Source organism: Dysidea avara, chromosome 7 (genome assembly GCF_963678975.1).
Source record: "Dysidea avara chromosome 7, odDysAvar1.4, whole genome shotgun sequence".
NCBI classification, from domain to species: domain Eukaryota; kingdom Metazoa; phylum Porifera; class Demospongiae; order Dictyoceratida; family Dysideidae; genus Dysidea; species Dysidea avara.
Genome location: NC_089278.1, coordinates 2,292,405 through 2,312,462, shown reverse-complemented (window position 1 = coordinate 2,312,462; position 20,058 = coordinate 2,292,405). Strand labels below are relative to the sequence as shown.

Genomic DNA, 20,058 nt, shown 5'->3' with positions numbered 1-20,058 from the left:
TCCAGAGTGAAACCCCCCTTTTAAAAAGTCTGGATCCACCCCTGTATATATAATAGCAAAAGCCGTACTATTAAAACAATTATATATACCTAATTGCATTGAAATATTTTCATCCCCCCCTAAATTGTAAAGATAATGGCTTATGTACTTTTGATTTTATTGTCATGGTGTCATTCAGAGGTGACATGGCTGCTTGGTGATTCATTGTATTACCACTGGATTTTGGAAATTAATGTCACATGTGAAACACAGAAATTTATACTTTGCTGTGTCACTGGATCATTAAAGCACTTGTGCTATTGTTAAAATATTTCACAGAATTCGTAGTAATTCAAGGTACTGACTAATGTTTCTAATCATGGTAAAGCTGATAGGTAATTTGGAATGCCTCATTTTGGTTATAAATATTTGAGTTATGAAATGTGCTGATTTTACAATATCTTGTCACTGACACATGAATGTAAATTGTGTTGCTCTTGGTGTTGCTATAGGTCATGCATGTCACACAACCAGTAGTCTCATTGACAATGCGTGCATGCATGGTAATGCAATGCTGAATGCTATATTCATATATAACATGAATATCTGCATAGAAATTTATTAATTAGGAAAGCTATTCACTAAAGTATAATACAAGCATGGAGCTGTTGGGTTGATCATTGGGGGTGGCATCTACTGACCTTAACTCTTAGAGATCTTAATGTCAAGAGGTGACTCTCATCTGCCTCTTATGCCGTGGGAGGTGTTGGTGTGCTGCTGCTGCTGCTGCCTCCACTGCCGCTGCTGCTAATGGACATTCTTTGTTCTCAATAGGACTAGGGTGTATAGTCCATGTCAATGTCTACTAAGTTGTGGTCTAGGTAGTTTTCATGTATATTATTGTCTATTCTTGTCACAGCCCAACTTATCCTTTATCTTTTCTAAGGAGGTGCATGACATGCTGTGGCCTGTGGTTACTGTGTGTAGCCAATACTAGCCATGTGCATTTAAGGTGTGGGGGCGTAGCAGGGGGGGGGGTTAACCACAATGTGAAGGAAATAAGCTGATAAAGATGTGAGCTCATCGTTAGTGTTGGTACTTGTCAGTTGCAACGTATACCTGTAAGTTTGTACATGAATAACATGAATAGCATTACATATCGGCATAGATAATATAAGGTATATATTATCTATGATATCGGTTAGTGACTCAGTGGTAGGGTTTCCAAAACAGGAAAGTTCTTCAGTCTTTTTGTTGTTTCAGCAATTATCATACACTGACCTTTAAGATGATGTTAATTTATTATTAGATGGTTTGTAGCATTCTATATCAGTAACTCATGTAAATAGCCAAAAAGTAGTCACGTGACCAACAATTTCATAATAGCTGCATCGGATGGACAGCTTGAATTTTTGGATCAGAGGAACAATACCTCAATAAAGATGTAGAAGTCTTCATTGAGGTAGTTGTGTTTCTGATCGTCCAAAACTGAAAATGCAATGAATAGGCTGCAATTATGGAATTTTAGGTCATGTGACCACTTTAGGATATTTACGCTAATTTGATCACGCGAAGAAGGTGCGCGTGATTAACGCGTGGGTGACCGAAAGACGGTGATCATGATGTAGCGTCTCCTAGAACGTAACCTACTCCACATACATGACTCTGTTGAAAGTAAGCAAATCTGTCGTACTGTTTAGTTATAGTTAAAGCACCGCCGCGCGTGTGTACGGAAAATACAGCACGAGGGGGCGTGTCGAGAGGCTAATACAGCTTGAGGCGAAGCCGAGTGCGTGCTCGAGACACCCACCAAGTATTGTATTTTTCGTACACACAAGCATAGGTGGTGCTGTAAGTGTATTATTGTACTCTGTGGTCGTCTGGCTTGGAACGATTTTCTCTAGTACTCAAACCGCTGCGATTTTCTGTGATCAGGATATCAGTGAGTACGGTATTCATATATTCTATTTCTAGTCGTAGAACGAACTAGTAGGATTTGTTTGGCTAGTTTTAGCGATTTACAATGTCACGCACGGGAGTCGTGATTAAATAGCTTCGTGATCAGACGATCAGTAAGTATTTATACAATCTATTCCTAGCCGTAAAACTAACTGGTAGGATTAATTTGGCTGGTTTTAGCAATTTACAGTGTCACGCACGTGGGGTTGTTACATTCCTTAAATAGGCCATAGATATGCTAACCCCAGGTACGGGCATAGATAGGGTCCGCGCAATCCGAAAAATCAACTTTCACAAATCAATCTCCCTACCATTGTGGGATGTTCATTGTAGTATCCCATTGTTAGATCCACCATGAAACCAGAGGCACGATTGTTGTCTTCACAGAAATATCGATTTCAGTATTTCACGAGACGAAAATTTTATTTTAAAAATTTTGTGCTCCGTACAAAGGAGCAGATAAAACTTGCTACTTAGCTAGATAGTATCTAGAGTTGTTGTAGTTAAAAACTACATACAGTAATAAGCAAATGATCCACTGGGTTCCCGGCACAGGGTTGCTTTCTTTCAAAAATCAGAAAACGACTGAAACACGAATTTTTGAATTCAAACTGCCCTACCAGCCAAGGCAAGAAAAACCAACTCTTCCTCATATAGTGATGTGATAAGGTTGGATACATAGTCTGTCTATGCTGTTAGTCTGGAAAGGATCTGAGACTTCTCACCATCTGGGTGAAGAGCGTCAAAATTTTCAGTTGTCATTCCACGGGATTCTCTCAATGGTGCTAAAGTGCTTTCTGGTACTTCTGATGCCACACTGGTCACCTAATTTTCTTTGGAATGATGATAAATGATGGTCAAAAAGTTTGGTAGTAGTAGCAGTTGGTTTTTCTGTGATTTCATATGATGAAGTATACAGGAGCTCCACCCAGCTCGAATCGAAAATGAAAGATTTTGTGCTTTTTTCAGTTTGTTTTGGGATATTTTGCAACATAATGGTGATGTAGGGTAATCTAGTAAAGATTTGAAGCTGTTGTGGAATGTGAGAGGTGAAGTCAAATTTGGACGATTTAGCTGCCTGCTGTGGTGCATCGCTTAGAGCGAGGCATGGAAGCTGTGAATGAAATAATAATTGGCAACTGCTGCTACCAAACATCTTTTACAATAGATTTAGTCAATAAGTAATGATTGTTGTGGCTGCGGAAGCGCTGGAAATGGCTAGAAAGCGCGATACAATTCTTTAATGCTGCAGAAAATTTTGACACACGTCACCCAGATGGTGAGAAGTCTCAGATCTTTCCAAACTAACAGCATAGACAGACTATGCACCCAACCATATCGAAACACTATGAGGAAGAGTTGGCTTCTCTTGCCCTGGGTGGTAGGGCAGTTTGAAATTGAAAATTCGTATTTCTTTGTCTGTTTTTTCAAATAAAGCAACCCTGTGCCGGTCACCCAGCAAATCATTTACTTATTTCTGTGCGTACTTTTTAACTACAACAACTCTGGATATGATCTGGCTAAGTAGCAAGTTTCATCCGGTCCTTTGTGTGGAGCACGAAATTTTAAAAATAAATTTTGAATCTCGTGACATACTAAAAATGATATTTCTGTGAAGACAACAATCGTGCCTCCGGTTTCATGGTGGATCTAGCAATGGGATACTACAATGAACATCCCACAGTGGTAGGGGGATCGATTTGTAAAAGTTGATTTTTCGGATTGCGGATCCTAGCATAGATAGTATATTCTATATATGGTACGGGTCGGAAACAGCTTGAGGTTGGACACGATATAAGCGCTACTAAAAACTATTACCGTTAATTCCATATTTCCAATACCAAGACGAAGGTTAAATGATAAAGAAGGTATTAGCAACAGGCACAGGTTTTTTGTGATGTACAACAGAATTCTTATTGAAACACTAGTGCTCAAGTTTCCCGTTCTCTAATCAATTCTCCGTGAGGCCAGGCTGGTGGCGTCCGCTTCTTTTTCTCAGTTTACTTGGAGGTGATTTCAGCATCCATATTACTTCTTCAATGTTTATTTGGCTCAACTACAAACATGTAAAGTGTCCTTATAGTTCTACCCATCGATTTATCTGTAGAAAACTGACGAAACTTGCAACACACGTGATCCCTTAAGATTTCAACAGCGATTTACGGGCTTGGAGTAGTGGGGTTGAATGGGGTAGATTGCCCTAAAATACTAAACTTGAGGTGCACTTTTGAATGGTGCTTGTTAAAACTTTGCTGAAGGCTTGGTTATACTTTCAATAAAAATATATGCACTCACGTGTGCTGTGTCCAGCCTCCTCTGCAGCTTACCAATGGACGATATCCGCAATGACGAAATTTGATGTCATAATTGACAAAATGGCCGTGTTAGTGTGGGGGCTTCAGAGACTTTAGCATGCAGTATTTGAAATGAATGTTGTGTGTAGTTTTCCATACTTGGAACCACGAGATAATAAGTAGTACACGTACCGTGACAATGCAAAACATGTTCCAACAAGGAAAGCAGACCGAAAATTTTAAATTTGGACACAACCAGGCTTATTTGTATTGCATTATGTACTATGTGCCTCACCTTCGCCCTTTTTCGAATTTGTAAATGCTATCATAGGGAAACACTATCTCGCCCAATACCTTCCTGTACAAAGTCCCCACACTAGCAAGGCCATTTTGTTTTGTGGATGTCAGAAAACGTCATTGCGGATATTGTCCATTAACAGCTGCACCGATTAGTTTTCAAATGCCAGCCTATATAAATCGTGCTCAAGTGTTCTGAGGAAGGTTTTAAACTATTCTTGTAAGTTGATGAGTTTAAATAGGCCGTCACTTCCCAGTAGCTAGTACTCTTTCATGCGACTTATTGAATCTTATGTTGTGTGGGCAAATTCTTAGAAAATTTGGGTAGGTAGGTCGATTTGATAATGATAATAATAATTATTACATAATAGAATATTCAGGTATTATTGGTGAAATTTACCATACAAAAAGAGCCACAACTACAAAAAGCCTTGCATGAATCATATAGGATGTTCTGCAATAGCATAATGCATTACCGTAGAATGAAACAAACCTCTTGAGTACTTAGAAACTGGAATATCTTCACCATTAAAGCAGTTTAATCCACAAAAGAGTTATCCCAATAGCTGATTTTCACTTGCACACACGAGATTCGACCATCTTGGCACACGTGAACCTAATATCACGTGATTATCATTATCATTTCAGGTCAAGAAAAAAGACAGTCAGTTGGGCCCGCGCAACACAAAATCCAATAGGTATGGCCTTATCAATGGAAAAAATAAAGAATGGCCGTAAAGGTGAGTGGCAAATGTTGTCCACTTGTACTGCCTCACTGGATTAGTCTACGAGGAGTTTGTTTTGCTTAAACAGTAGTTCAAGGCCTATAGTTTTGCATGAGGAAGTAGCCAGTGTGCTATCATTGCTAGTTCTTGTCTTATTTAAGGCAATATAATACGCGGTTTTAGAAAACCTGTAATATCGCCTTACAAAAGACAAGAACAGAGTAGAAACACACTAACTACTTCCTCATGCAAAACTAGAAACATTGAAATACTGTTTAAACGAAACAGACACCTCGTGGACTAATTCAGTGAGGCGGTACAAGCGGATAAAATTTACCACTCACCTTTACAGCCATTTCTTGTTTTCCATTGAAACTCGCATTGAAAAGTCATGCAAAACAGTACTACTGGAAAGTGACGGTCTATTCAAACTCAGCAACTTACAAGAACCGTTTAAAACCTGCAGGAACGGTTGAACACGACTTCTAAAGGTATCAAATTCTTTAAATTCAACAGACATGGTGTTTCAACAGAACTATTGAGGCGTGCCGCTTGTTTATCCCATACCTGGGGTTAGTATATCTATTAGATCTAGACAAAAGAAAAACGATAACTAGCTACCTAGCTTAGTGTACCTGCACAAAGCGGATGTAACGAATGCACTATCCGAACACACCTTACAGTAAGGTCAGTAAATAATTACTTCATAAACACATGATTGATGCACCTTATAATACTTTGCGTGGGAGGATCAAAGCGATGCCATGCACTGTATTGTTCATACAGTACTAATTGCTGCATAACTGTACTGTATGAGTCATACAGAACAGTTATACAGCTAATTAGGCAAATACAGCATAGTTATGTTCTTAATTGAGAAATACAGCACACTTGGGAAAATACAGTACAGTTTTGTCTCGCGTGACCAGGCCACTTTTTTCTCTTAGTCATTGGGTAGGGACAAAAAAGGGTCTGGTCCGGTTTGAATCCCACTCGTCTTGACACTAGTACTGCCTGCCTAATTGGGTAGTGTTAACCAAAGAAACGTGATGCATCTTTAAATAGTAGCTGCTCACGTCTTTGATGTATCACGTTTCTTTGGCTAACACTACCCAATTATCCAGGTATTATCAAGACGAGTGTGGGATTCGAACTGGACCAGACCCTTTTTTCTCCCTACCCAATGACAAAGAGAAAAAAAGCAGTATGGCCACGCGAGACTAAGTACAGTGAGCACTTCGTTTTTAAAGAGCTGATGCGAATATGCACTTAAAATTTTATCAATTGATCAACCAGCCAATCAATTAATCAAGCCTATGCTATATGATCAAGCCAAGGGGGGGGGGGGGCATGCTATTTAGATTTTTCACTTTACATTTTCCCGAATTCAAGCGTCTGTACTTTGATTTTCATCCTTAGTCAAAATGTGCAAGCATCATTTGTAAAGTGAATACTGATACTCTTGAGTTTAGTTTAGCTTCCTTCTTGAATGGGGTACGGTTGCATCAGTCACTTTCATTGGCCATCTAACATTCTGTGGATTGAGAACCTAAGAGAAGCAGACTCTGCAATAATGAATGGTTGTCATCACAGATGGAATAGTTGCTGTCCTGGATGTAGTTACTGGTATGCATAATCAAGCTAAAAATTAACAGCTACTACATGGAAGTGACGATGCCTTGTTGAAAAGACGGTCTTATTTCTGTTAATTTAATTTGTAAAAAAAATATTAATCATTTTATGTGCTGCTGCAATTGGGATTTTGTTTATCAAAATCTTTGATATAGTGGTCCCTCGATTATCTGGCCATTAATTATCCGAACTATGAAGGTGACTGTTCTATTAGAGTATTTTGTCTAAAGTGTGTGTTCTATTAGAGTATTTGTACAGGGCTCTGTATATAAATGAATGGGATTCTATTATCCGAACTCTTTGATTATCACCCTCTGGGCCCAATGAGTTCAGATAATAGAGGGAGCACTGTATAATGTACTGGTGAGTCGCATGATATACAACTTTTAATGTAGCGACCAATGAAGAAGATAAGAAAGTAGCTATGGCAAATTTACTTATCCAGGCATGAAATGAGTCAACTGTGAGTAACTGCCACTATAAAAAACATTACTACAAAAGTTTGGATGCCATTGTACAGGCCTTCATCTAGGAAATTACTCAAGAGGGGGAAGATAAGAGTAAGGAGACGATAGTTAAAGATCTGTGTGCTTACTTTGAGTTGCCTGTTTCTTAGATACTCAGAATACTTCTATTTGCATTTCAGACTCTCGTAGATTGCTTTTAGTGCATTCTTATGCTCACCAAGAATTTTTGTATATTTTAAACTGTCAGATTGCTTCTGATACATCCTGAGGCACTTTCATTTAAGGGAGGGAAGGGGGTTAAGAGTTTGCCAAGGGGGCAAGTGCCTTTCACCCCCCAAAATTGTATAGAGAAATTCAAGGCATTGTTTTATGTATGGTTTGTTGAGCAAATTATGGATTCTATTGGGCACATTTTTGCATTTTTTGTATAACATGTATTTTCCATTGGACAAGAAACAATGGCTGTTGACAAGATTTTTTAACTGATCAATGGGACCAAGCTAAAACTACAGAAAGGACAAGGAGGCTATTTTAATGCACACCTCATAAGAATTGAAGTTAAAATTCAGTGCCATGTAAAAAAAATTTAAAGCCTTTTTTGATATACAAGGTCCAAGTATCCGTCCAGCTGGAATTTGCGCCTGTCATATATGAATGGGGCTTATTGGCTTTTTATACTGCCTCTTAGTAATAGCTGCCATCGCCATGACTTTCTTAAAAAGTTCAAGGCCTGTGATAATAATGTCAGCACCAGTATCAATTTATCCCTGAGCAGGTGCATAATCCCTTCAAGATAATTATGGGTACCAGATAGTGATGGAGTCTTCATGAGAGCATAACAAAGCCTTTCCTGAATATCTTGTGTGTCTCAACCCCCATGTTGTCTTTGCCATATGCTTGGTAGAAAAATTATCTCTAGGTGAAGAGTATAGTCAGACACAATTCATCTCGTCACTGTGTGGCATGCCAAAAGTCTTAGGCAGCTGGTGTCCTATTCCTGGAATTAAATTTCTTTCCAAGTACAACTGCAGGTTAGGTAAAGAGGTAGATTTGTCTGACTACTCAAACAACAGGAATTCTTGTCATGCTTTGCCATGGAGATATCCTGCAAGTTGCATTAGGCATTCTGAATCGGTCGAGTCATTCCACTCAGCAACACCCTTGGTAGCCAGTCATTCCATGAGTCATCCAAGCCTTCTCCAATAAACAGGTGAACTGGTAGTGCCTTTCCATATTGAGTGGTCACGAAAACAGTAGACTCTCTTCTTTATAGCAACCACTTGCAGATGAAGTGTTGGTCTTATTGTCAGTGGCCTTGGAGCAAAGTAATTTAGTTAATTGCGAGGGCCTCTTCATGGGTGAGCTGCTGATCACATCAACTGTTTTGTGACTGTCATCAATCTTCCAAATATTCTGCACATAAGATGTGTTAAAGCGCCATGAGCTCAGCCCCCTTGGGAAGTTATGTGTCTTCGTTGTTATTACTGTCAGTCTTGCTCACACTCGGTCATCCTCTAAGACTGCTGGCCGGGTACTACTGTCACTCTCTAGCGAATTCCCCTTCGGAGTTAACTCTCTGCTCATCCTTGTTTAAACTCCAATGTAAATAGTGCAGCACCTCGTGTTGGCAGCTTTATATTCCAATTGGATCAAGTCACCACCTGATTTTTTTTTCTGCATTCAGCATAGTTTTCAGGTTCAGGTTTTTGACTCCCTATATATGCCACAGGCTAACTTGTTGCCTCCCTGCAGGTCCCTAGAGGGATAGTTGAACAATGATAATTGGAAGACACTAGCACATGCGCATTACAATGTTTGCATTAATACAGTAATGTCTAGTAATGTTACAAAGAGAATGTTTGGTATAAATCATAATAGTAGAGAGGCATTGTGCAAAAAAGTGTCATTTTTATACAATTCTGAAACTTTCCGCACAAATTACACTCCTTATAACATTTATTTTTGATGTGCCATTACAGTTTTGATCTTTGGTTACCTTTACAGCCATCTTTGCATTGAAACTCATCCTTTTGCCTTTTTCTTCCTGAGGCATTATTTTACATGGTTATAAACATGGTTTTCTTCCTGAGGCATTATTTTACATGGTTATAATAAACATGGTTTCAAATTTATGGTCTTGGTTTTTATTTGAAGTCAATAGGTGATTTTGTTTCAAAGTTATGACCATTTTATGTTAGCCATGAAATTATAATACAGTTACCTGCTCATTGGTAGTTTAGACCCTGAGGGTAAATAAAAATGGTCATAGCTTTGGAGTGGAATGAGCTATTCACTTCAAACAAAAGTGAAGTTGTTTCTTAGATTAACACTTTTAATTTAAAACTATGTTTTAACAGCGTAAAATATTGCCTCAAGGAAATAAACACAGAAATGGGTAAAAATGGCTGTAAAGGTCACCCAAAGTCAAATTTGCAGTGACACTATATCAAAAAATAAATGTCACAAGGATAGTAATTTATGTGGTAAGTTTCATAATTACATCACAAAGTGCATGAATGTTGCACTATGCCTCTCTACTATAAACTCTTTTGCACTCAAGTCTGTAAGAACATAATATAGTATGTAGGTGATTGGTCTACAATTGCTGTTTTTATTAGAGTATTTGACTGTTGTATGGATACCTTAAGGTTACGGGATACTGTAAACCCCACATGTACACTATCGATCATTTTTCATGATTAGGGGTTTGATTTTTCTTAATGCATTGTTATCAAATATTTATGCATTCTTAACTTCTCATAAATCGACATGGAATTCAAATGTTGTTATGGAAACATGAGTTGTCCCCATGCCAAACAGTGAAAACTGTGAACCAAAAATCAGACCAATGAAGAACCATGAGAACTTACTAACAATTCTAAGGTTTGAAGAACATCACTTGTGAGGGACTGACAAGAGGATTTGTGAATAATGTGTATAGTTGCTGAAATATGACTACAATATGGCCTAAAGCAAGACACTGTGGTCACAAAATTAATTTTAAATTGATATCACAAGCACTAGAAACATTATTTCTAACAAATGGCTCCGTCAGGACCTAGACAAGAAGCCAGACTAGTAGTCTGTTTATACAAAATGTTAACAACTAGTTTGACAGTCCTGATTTTTGGTTCAGGAAAATATCGCCATTAGTCAGCAAAACTACGCATGCGCTTACAGGTGCGCCAGTTGCTAAGTGTGTTGTATCTATGTTATCTTGTACTGTTACGTGTGTTTTCTTGTACCTTGTAACTGTCCAGTCAGCACGCTATTATTCTCCCAACAATTTAAGCCTGTTACCAGCTGATACAAAACACAACACCAAGCCCGCCTTAATTACTTAATAAAATTTTTGTTTGACAGTCCGGGGCGCTCACTATCCCGTAACCTTAAGGTGACTAAATTTAGTGATACACTAAATTTAGCGATTTAGTATATTGGCGAAATTAGTGCATACAAAATTTAGTGATTTTATGGATTTGTGAATTGATGTAATGAATTAAGCATAAATTTTGCAGTTTTAGCGTGTCTAAATTTAGCGAAAAAAACCAAAATCAATAAATTTAGTACATTGCTACTGTAAATTTAGTCACCTTAAGGTTACGGGATACTGTAAACCCCACATGTACACTATCGATCATTTTTCATGATTAGGGGTTTGATTTTTCTTAATGCATCGTTATCAAATATTTATGCATTCTTAACTTCTCATAAATTGACATGGAATTCAAATGTTGTTATGGAAACATGAGTTGTCCCCATGCCAAACAGTGAAAACTGTGAACCAAAAATCAGACCAATGAAGAACCATGAGAACTTACTAACAATTCTAAGGTTTGAAGAACATCACTTGTGAGGGACTGACAAGAGGATTTGTGAATAATGTGTATAGTTGCTAAAATATGACTACAATATGGCCTAAAGCAAGACACTGTGGTCACAAAATTAATTTTTAAATTGATATCACAAGCACTAGAAACATTATTTCTAACAAATGGCTCTGTCAGGACCTAGACAAGAAGCCAGACTAGTAGTCTGTTTATACAAAATGTTAACAACTAGTTTGACAGTCCTGATTATTGGTTCAGGAAAATATCGCCAATAGTCAGCAAAACTCATATCAAAACTCATGTCAAATTAACCCATACATTACAATTTTCTGTAAAATATTATTATGCGTAAAATCAATGTACAGCAGCCTATGGAGGTAATAAGTTACATTATTCATCATAACTCTGGTTCTGAAGGCGGTATCAAAATTGTTTGGCCGCCATTATACACGCATAACACTCCTCTATCCGATGGTAACAAAATTTATTCGAAGCTAAAGTGTTTACAGCTTGCAAATTTACAACAAACGATGGTAAATAGCAACTTACGCAATACAAAATCCATTGGCGAGCAAATCACGAATTTCGCGTTGTAATTAAATAGTGGAATCACGCCGTTGCCATAGCGATTACGAATTTTGTTCGGCCGGAATCGGATAGAGCAATTCATAAGGAGTTGAATGATATTAAGTTTTATGGTATTTGATCGTGTCTAGTGCTTGCAATTATTGAATATACAAAATGATGTAAAATGTATGGAGTTTGTATTGGAGAAACTGAAAAAGTGATCCATCCATCCTGAATTCTTTGAAAAAATCAGTGTTTAATCAGTCCATTTCATGATCTAAGGGCAGAAAACAAACAAAGGACACTGATAATGTACAATATTGCTGATAAAATGATTACTGGCTGTAAATTTGATTTTGCCATTTTTGCAATTCTGACTTTACAAATCCCAATAGCATGTTTTGATATGTACGCATGCGCTTACAGGTGCGCCAGTTGCTAAGTGTGTTTTATCTATGTTATCTTGTACTGTTACGTGCATTTTCTTGTACCTTGTAACTGTCCAGTCAGCACGCTATCATTCTCCCAACAATTTAAGCCTGTTACCAGCTGATACAAAACACAACACCAAGCCCGCCTTAATTACGTAATAAAATTTTTGTTTGACAGTCGCTCACTATCCCGTAACCTTAAGGTATTAAAAAGTAGAAGAGCTAAGAATCCACAGTGCATGGGAGCTTCAACCCATGAAACTCCTTCCCTATGTAACAGGCATGAGAGCTTTTCCTGATATGTATGCCTTGAGGGCATACATATCAGGTCAACAACTGGTATGTTCTGCATGGCTACGTTTGGCTATGATGAACTGACAAATTGTAGAGATATCATGGATAATTTCAGTTGTACAAGCTTAATGTTTTAATCAGTGCTGTTTAATCATTTATGGAATAATAATGGAGTTTACTAAAGGCCTAGATAGGTAAGCTTGCTTGTAGAGTAGTTATTTCATGTACAGTAGTAATTTTGTGTTATCAGTAATGTGCATGTAGTTCGTATTCAAAAACGCTTGCTATAGCGCTAGTTCTCACCTTAGCCCAATGTTTTTCAACTTGTAGGATAGCTAGGATAACAAAATGCTTTCCGTTTGAGTGGTTTTCATGGCCAAATCCAACTTAAGCATGCTAATCACGTTAATATTAATTGACCTCCACAATCCATTTTGGCCTTAATGTTTACATTGCAAATGTAGCCCAGGCAGCTTCTTTGATCTGAGGTGTGAAAGTGATAATTATTTAATACTCCTATGTATAAGTTAGTACTGTTAGTATTACTATGAAAATATGTACTGCACACATCATAATAATCATGTGATAAAATAATAAATTTCGGGACAATCTTGCAATACCGTGCTGATAAACTGTGAATTAATTTTGCCTGGCTGAAGTACTTTTACAATCAATAGTAAATATGTAATAAAAGCTATGCTTATTATATATGTGTGTGTGTGTGTGTGTGTGTGTTCAATAGTAATTAAGCAGTACTAGCTTAGGCTGATTCAAGATCATAATCAAGATCATAATTTGTCAGGGTTCTGCCCACACTGGTTGGCAGTGGTTCAAAGCGACCAGTACCTCTAAAATTCGACCAGTACCCTCTTAAATCCGACCAGTACAATTCTTCCATATATTACTGATACATGTGCAATATACCCTAATATAACACACAGCATATCAGTTCATGGTAACTTTAGGCCACCACTCAGGAATTTCTGGGCAGAACTCTGATTTGTGTACTTGTACATGCAATGTTCAAGATAAACTGACAAAGTAGAGTTGCAGCATATATTTTGTTATTTATTGTTCTGTAGTTAAATGGCTTCAAAATTGACTGTGTCTGAGAAGTGCCAAATAAAAGGCGTTAAGATCCTCACTAATAAAGTTCTTGGGACAGGATCATATGGAGTTGTGTATGCAGCTGTCTATCATGGTACACAAGTGGCTGCCAAGAAACTACATGGAATTTTTTTTGAAGGTGTTTCTCCTGCAGAGGTTAAAGGAATTCTGCATTCATGGCAACAAGAATTAGAGCTAATGAGTTCTCTTAGACATCCAAACATAGTCCAGTTTTATGGTGTGTTTAATTCACGTAATTCTTCTAGCCTTGAATTATCTGGTGACAGTTATATCATTACTGAGTTGATGGCTAAGAGCTTACAGGCAAGAAACTTGAAACCACCGAGACTTAATTTCAGGCAGATTGTTGACATTGCAATGGACATTGCATCTGGATTGTGTTACCTTCATAACAGAGACCAACCTATTATGCACAGGGACCTTGCCAGTAAGAATATACTTTTGAGCGTGTCTGGACAGGCGAAGATAGCTGATTTGGGTGTGGCAAAAATTACCTTAACTGCACAAACATCACACACCCGACACCCTGGCACTGACCTGTACATGCCAGTAGAAACTGTTGTTGGTGACAATGATTATGACCATTCCATTGACATCTATGGGCTTGGAGTGATCATTTTAGAGTTGTCTATTGGTAGGGATCCAATAGCCACACAGTGCTTAAGACGGGTTGAAAAGACTTTCGAGATTGTCCCAGAAAAGGAACGACGGCAAAAAGATTTTGATGAATTTAAGCGAAGCTGTAATAGTGAAGAACTAGAAAGTGTCATCATGTCTTGTTTAAAAGATAAAGAAGATAGGGCTATGGCAAGTGATGTTGTAGAACAACTGGAAAAGCTTCAAAATAACAATTCTTACAGGTTGTGTGATAAAACTCCGGTCTTTGATGTGGATGGTAGTTTGCCAACATCACATGTTGATGAAGAGAAATCTAGGCTTAGTGCAGACCTTAAAGCGTCGAAAGCACAAATTAGTAATCTTAAGGAAGAAAAGGGGAAACTGTTTACACAATTTGAACACGTACAAAATAAGCTCCAAGAACTTACAACTGAAAATGATAAACTTAAAAGGAAACTGAAAAATCAAGAAAAAGAAACAGAGAATCAACTTCAACAGTATCATAAATCATTGACTAACAAGTTTAATCAGTTGCAAAATAATCGACAAGATATATTGGTGAATACTAGTTCCTCTCTTTATTCAACCCATGCCTTACAACAGCTCCATTATGCCGATAATTCCCATAAGTCCCCAAGAAGTCTCCCAGTCCATTCTAATCATAGGCATGCTTCAAAAATGGTTGTGGTGGGAAGCCAGCCACCAAACATGATGTTTCAAAGAGGCCTAAGCACAGATTCAGGAAGAAGCAGCACAGTCAATGCTTCTTTGTATTCACCTGATGCTACATATAGTTCCCAAGATAGTGAAGATACAATAACACCTGGTGATGAAGAGGAATATAATCAAGATAGTCTTTCCAACAACTTTTCATCAATGCCAACTTATTCTGACACTGCACCACCTTTTGAGCCTTTGACAAGCCCCCCTGCATTCTCAAGTCAGGTCAATAGACTACACCATCAAACAAGTAATAGCCAGTATCACAGTGTTCCTACCACACAAGGTCTGACCCCGGGTAATATTACCAGTTACAATACTGCAGTGTTTGGTAGTTCAGTCCCTCCTGGCAGTACTCAGCTCACTGTACTAGGCACAGATTCAGGAAGAAGCCCCACAGTCAATACTTCTTTGTATTCACCTGATACTACATATAGTTCCCAAGATAGTGAAGATACAACAACACCTGGTGATGGTTATTATGATGAAGAAGAATATAATCAAGATCGTCTTTCCAACAACTATTCATCAATGCCACCTTATCCTGACACTGCACTACCTTTTGAGCCATTGACAAGCCTCCCTGCATTCTCAAGTCAGGTCAATAGACCTTTTTATCCACACCATCAAACAAGCAATAGCCAGCATCACAGTGTTCCTACCACACAAGGTCTGACCCCGGGTAATATTACCAGTTACAATACTGCAGTGTTTGGTAGTTCGGTCTCTCCTGGCAGTACTCAGCTCACAACACGAGAAGCAGATGAATATCTCTCATATCAATTATCTTGCATGGATAGGGTCATAAATCAGCTGATGAATACGGGCAATTCTGATAATCTGCAGTCAAGTTTTGTGCAGACGTTGATGGAGCAAATGATTAACACTGAAAACTACATTAGAAAAATGCCATTTTCTGTTGGGAATGTGCCTCGCCCTATTATGGATCGAATCAAGCACCACTTGGATATCTTATTACATGCGAATATCCGTATTGCTCAACGTGACAACCATGCATTTACTCAAGCAATATACCAATTGCGAGCCACCATTGGAAATTAACCACTTATGCATGCATTCTTTCTTACATAGCTAATAATATCAATATATTAATATATATATATGTAACGCACTCTCATTTTGAAGTTTTGTATGTATGCATTGCATGTTTGTAAGTTTTGTATTGTAATTTTATGCATTGTTGTTGTGTGTTTACACATTATGGAGTCATCCTAATATTTATACTACAGCTACTACTAATTATTTGTTTGAATATATAGGTATGTGTACCCCTATATAATTATGTTGTAAATATGTATACAGTAATGTTATAATATCATTTATTGTGTAGTCAAACAGGTGTAACTAATAGATATATACGTGAAAAAAGGGTTGTTCTAGAAAATATGTGTACATTGAATTGCCACATGCATTAAGTGATTATGAAATTTTATAACTAGCTCTACAGTTTGGCTCAGTCAATGCAGAATTGATAACATCAACATAGTCACAGAATTCATAGCCACATGCAATACTCCAAGCAGAAAAAAAATTTGGATATTTGAAATAAGATGATACGCTGCTGCATGACAATAGAATTATGAATAGCACATGTTGTTGGCCTTATTTGGAAATTATTTGTCACTGATCCATTAAATATGGGTATTTAGATAAAGCCACAATTTCCACTCACTGCTTATTACTATACATAGTCAATGTGTAAATTTTTAGTTTACAGGAAAAAGAAATGTGTTAAGAAAAAGCACCGTATACAGTTACACACATACATAATAGGGATGGAATCTTCCAATCCCTTGTTTCATTACTTTCTATGATCCCTACTCAAAATCACACGCACACACACACACTCTGAATCTCTTAGATTCATGAGTAGTAACCATGCATAGACTCGTGGCACAGCAAACTTGTTTACAGTATGTGTTAACACTGTAATTTGCACCTTAGGTTTTTGTTTGTGTATATTAGTGCAGCTTACAGGTTTTTGCAATTGAATTCGGCGACTTTGCAATTGAATTCGTCCCGTTTGCAATTGAGTTCGTCGCTTTTGCAATTGAATTCGTCCCGTTTGCAATTGAATTCATCGCTTTTGCAATTGAATTCGTCGCTTTTGCAATTGAATTCGTCCCGTTTGTAATTGAATTCGTCGCTTTTGCAATTGAATTCGTCGCTTTTGCAATTGAATTCGTCGCTTTTGCAGTTAAATTCGTCCATAACAAGAATGGCAGCTGGAGCAAACATGAAAACATGATGTAGCAGCTGCTACAAGAACTTGTTCAAGTACAACAGTAGTAAACAACTCTTTATAAGGCAATAATTCTTCCTCTACAGCCTTTCCAACAACATTCCAAACTCTACTCCGCCATTCGCGATGGGTGTGGTCACTCACGAGCAAGCTAATTAACTTGTCAGACAGCTATCAGCTTCGCGTACTACCAGCTTCAATTACCTTCTAGTGTCTCAAATGTAACTCTCCAAGGCATAAATAGTTCATCTCTTAATGAACGGGTTGGTTTCTTGGAGCCGTTTTGTTTATGACGAATTGTAATGCAAACGCGACGAATTCTATTGCAAAACTGACTAATTCAACTGCAAAAGCGACGAATTCAATTGCAAAAGCGACGAATTCAATTGCAAACGGGACGAATTCAATTGCAATACCGACGAATTCAATTGCAATACCGACGAATTCAATTGCAAACGGGACGAATTCAATTGCAAAGGCGACGAATTCAATTGCAAAAACCTGTAATAAGAAACTTATTATTGTAGACACCTTTTGTACACAAGTAGATATAATGGTTTCTTGTTGTACTACAAATGTGGTGTATGTGCTGTTTGTATCCAGATGATGTTTTGTTAGTTGTATTGATATTGTTAAGAAGAATATATATACTCCCTGAGTATCAGAACACATGTGGTCTAGATTCAACAGTGGCCACAGACAAGACAATAGACATAATCTGTTTAATTGTTATGTACACGTCTTATTGCTTACTTTCTGTGTCACAGATGACACCTCACTGGGGCACAACTGATTAGAAGTGAGCAACTTTCGGATGTGCAAATTGTTGTTTGATGACACAAACTGTGCTAGAATATAACACCTGCAAAGTGTACAGTTTAAAAATCTCCTGAACCACAATGTCACGGTGGCTGTAAGTGATCTAACTTGTCTACCAAGTCCAGCACTTAATTGTGTATTAGCTGGATATTTTAATGTATAAACCTATGATATGCCTGGTAGCTATTATATCTAAACCCTCAATTACCAAAAACATGACACTTGTTTAAGCTGTACAATTTACCTGTAAATTTTTCTAGAAAGGAACAGATACAATAACAATACAGTGGAACCTCTCTATTACGGACATTTTGGGACCCAGAATTTTTGGCCATTTTTTGCTGTAATATAGAGGCTTTCCTCTTTCAGAGGTAAAAAATGTATTAACCAGACCTGTTGGGACCAAAATTTTTGTCCTTATTATGGAGGTTTTTTCTATTGTGTCCTTAATTCAGGAGTTTGTTAAGAGAGGTTCCACTGTATGTCATAATAAATTCTTACTAGTGTAAAAAAATTAAAACAATATAGAGATTACTGAAAAAAGTAAAGAAACAAACCAGCATGTTAAACACAGAGAGATCTATTCTGCCTCAATGGATATGGTAGCTGGACAGTAGTTTCCATAAATTAGGGGCAGGAGAATCCTTCTGTACAAATGTTCATTTGAGTGTAAATAGAGATCTCCCTGTAACATGCTGAATTGTTTGGCTCTTGTTTCGTTACCTTTTTCAGCAATCTCTATTCCCATGTTTCAATTTTTTTAAATTATTTTACACTAATTTGTTTACTTTTTATGAATCCATTTATGGATAGCTAACATGATAATAAGAGGTGCTGGTGGTGCTTGATATTACACAGTACTAAACATGTATATCAAGTCAGTCATCATGCACATTAGATATTAAGTAGTTAGCTAATACTATATATCAGCATCAACAAACATGTATTGTTTCCTTACTATATATGGAATGTACTATAGGTAATGCTGTGATCAGCAATAGAAAAATTTCATAATAAGAAAAATTAACTGTTTCCCCCAGCAACCTAATTTTTACATTATTTGTAGGTGTCAATGTCTAAAGTAACATCTCCATAAGCACATATAAGTCACGAGATATGACATTTTGAAGCTGTACTTTTCTCATACATTGTCTTTGAGAGGGACACCATCTTGGTAATCACACAAATCATGGGATTCAAAGAATGTCATATCTTAAGGTCTATATACACTATCCATTTAAAACTTGTAGAGAATATTGTTGGCATTCACCCCTACAAATTATGTAAAATTGATATATGAATTCCTTGGAATTTTAGTTTCTACATACCGGTATATATTATGTTGAAATACCTCATTTATGTGATTGCAGCTCCCTTACATATGGGAAAACCACCAGTTTCATATCTGAGACATAATAATATAATATGCTATCCTTTCAAAATTTGGAGAGAAGTTACTTCAGACCTTATCACCTGGGAAATTCAGGTTGCTAGTGGCAATGGTTATGATGCACTATAAAGCCCTATTATGAAATTTGTCTACTGATATTGTACACCTAGGTGATCACAATGAGTCAAGTACACATTGCTGCTCTGGTATTGACTTCTTCTAAATTAACTCCTAAGGCTTCTTTTGAGGTCGGAAGAGATTTCTAAGGTGGTGTTTAGTTGAGTATTCTATTAGGTTTTTGGAAAAACTATTGTGAATCACTACCATACATGGTTAATGATATTGGACAGGTACTTTATACTCATATAGTATTCACAATTTGTGTAATACTGCAGGACATACAAATTGTAAAGAGAAACTATAATTTATTTTTATTAAAGCTTTACAGCACAAGTGCTGAAGGTTTGTAGGACACCTGTTACATAAAGTGTGGGTAGGAAAAACCCATGACTGGACTTGGGCAGCCATCCAATTAATGCTTGAACGCTCACAGGAGTCTGCCAGGATGTTTTCTCCTTGTCAATTTCATGTATATGTATCCATAGGAACTTAGAGAGTGACTTATTTACTCATGCAATTTTCCCA

General features: G+C 37.3%; 1 protein-coding gene across 1 annotated transcript; it reads left to right on the top strand.

The window, feature by feature from the left end:
- Nucleotides 1-1,533: 1,533 nt before the first annotated feature.
- On the top strand, nt 1,534-16,190 carry LOC136260619 (probable serine/threonine-protein kinase nek3). Its single transcript, XM_066054426.1, has 2 exons — nt 1,534-1,653; nt 13,558-16,190. Exon 2 carries the CDS (start codon nt 13,562-13,564, stop codon nt 16,001-16,003), a length of 2,442 nt encoding a protein of 813 aa, XP_065910498.1. The 5' UTR covers nt 1,534-1,653; nt 13,558-13,561; the 3' UTR covers nt 16,004-16,190.
- Nucleotides 16,191-20,058: the final 3,868 nt, after the last annotated feature.

Bases quoted from the DNA above. Each gene is read 5' to 3' on its own strand.
- LOC136260619 (XM_066054426.1), top strand. From the start codon at position 13,562: ATGGCTTCAAAATTGACTGTGTCTGAGAAGTGCCAAATAAAAGGCGTT.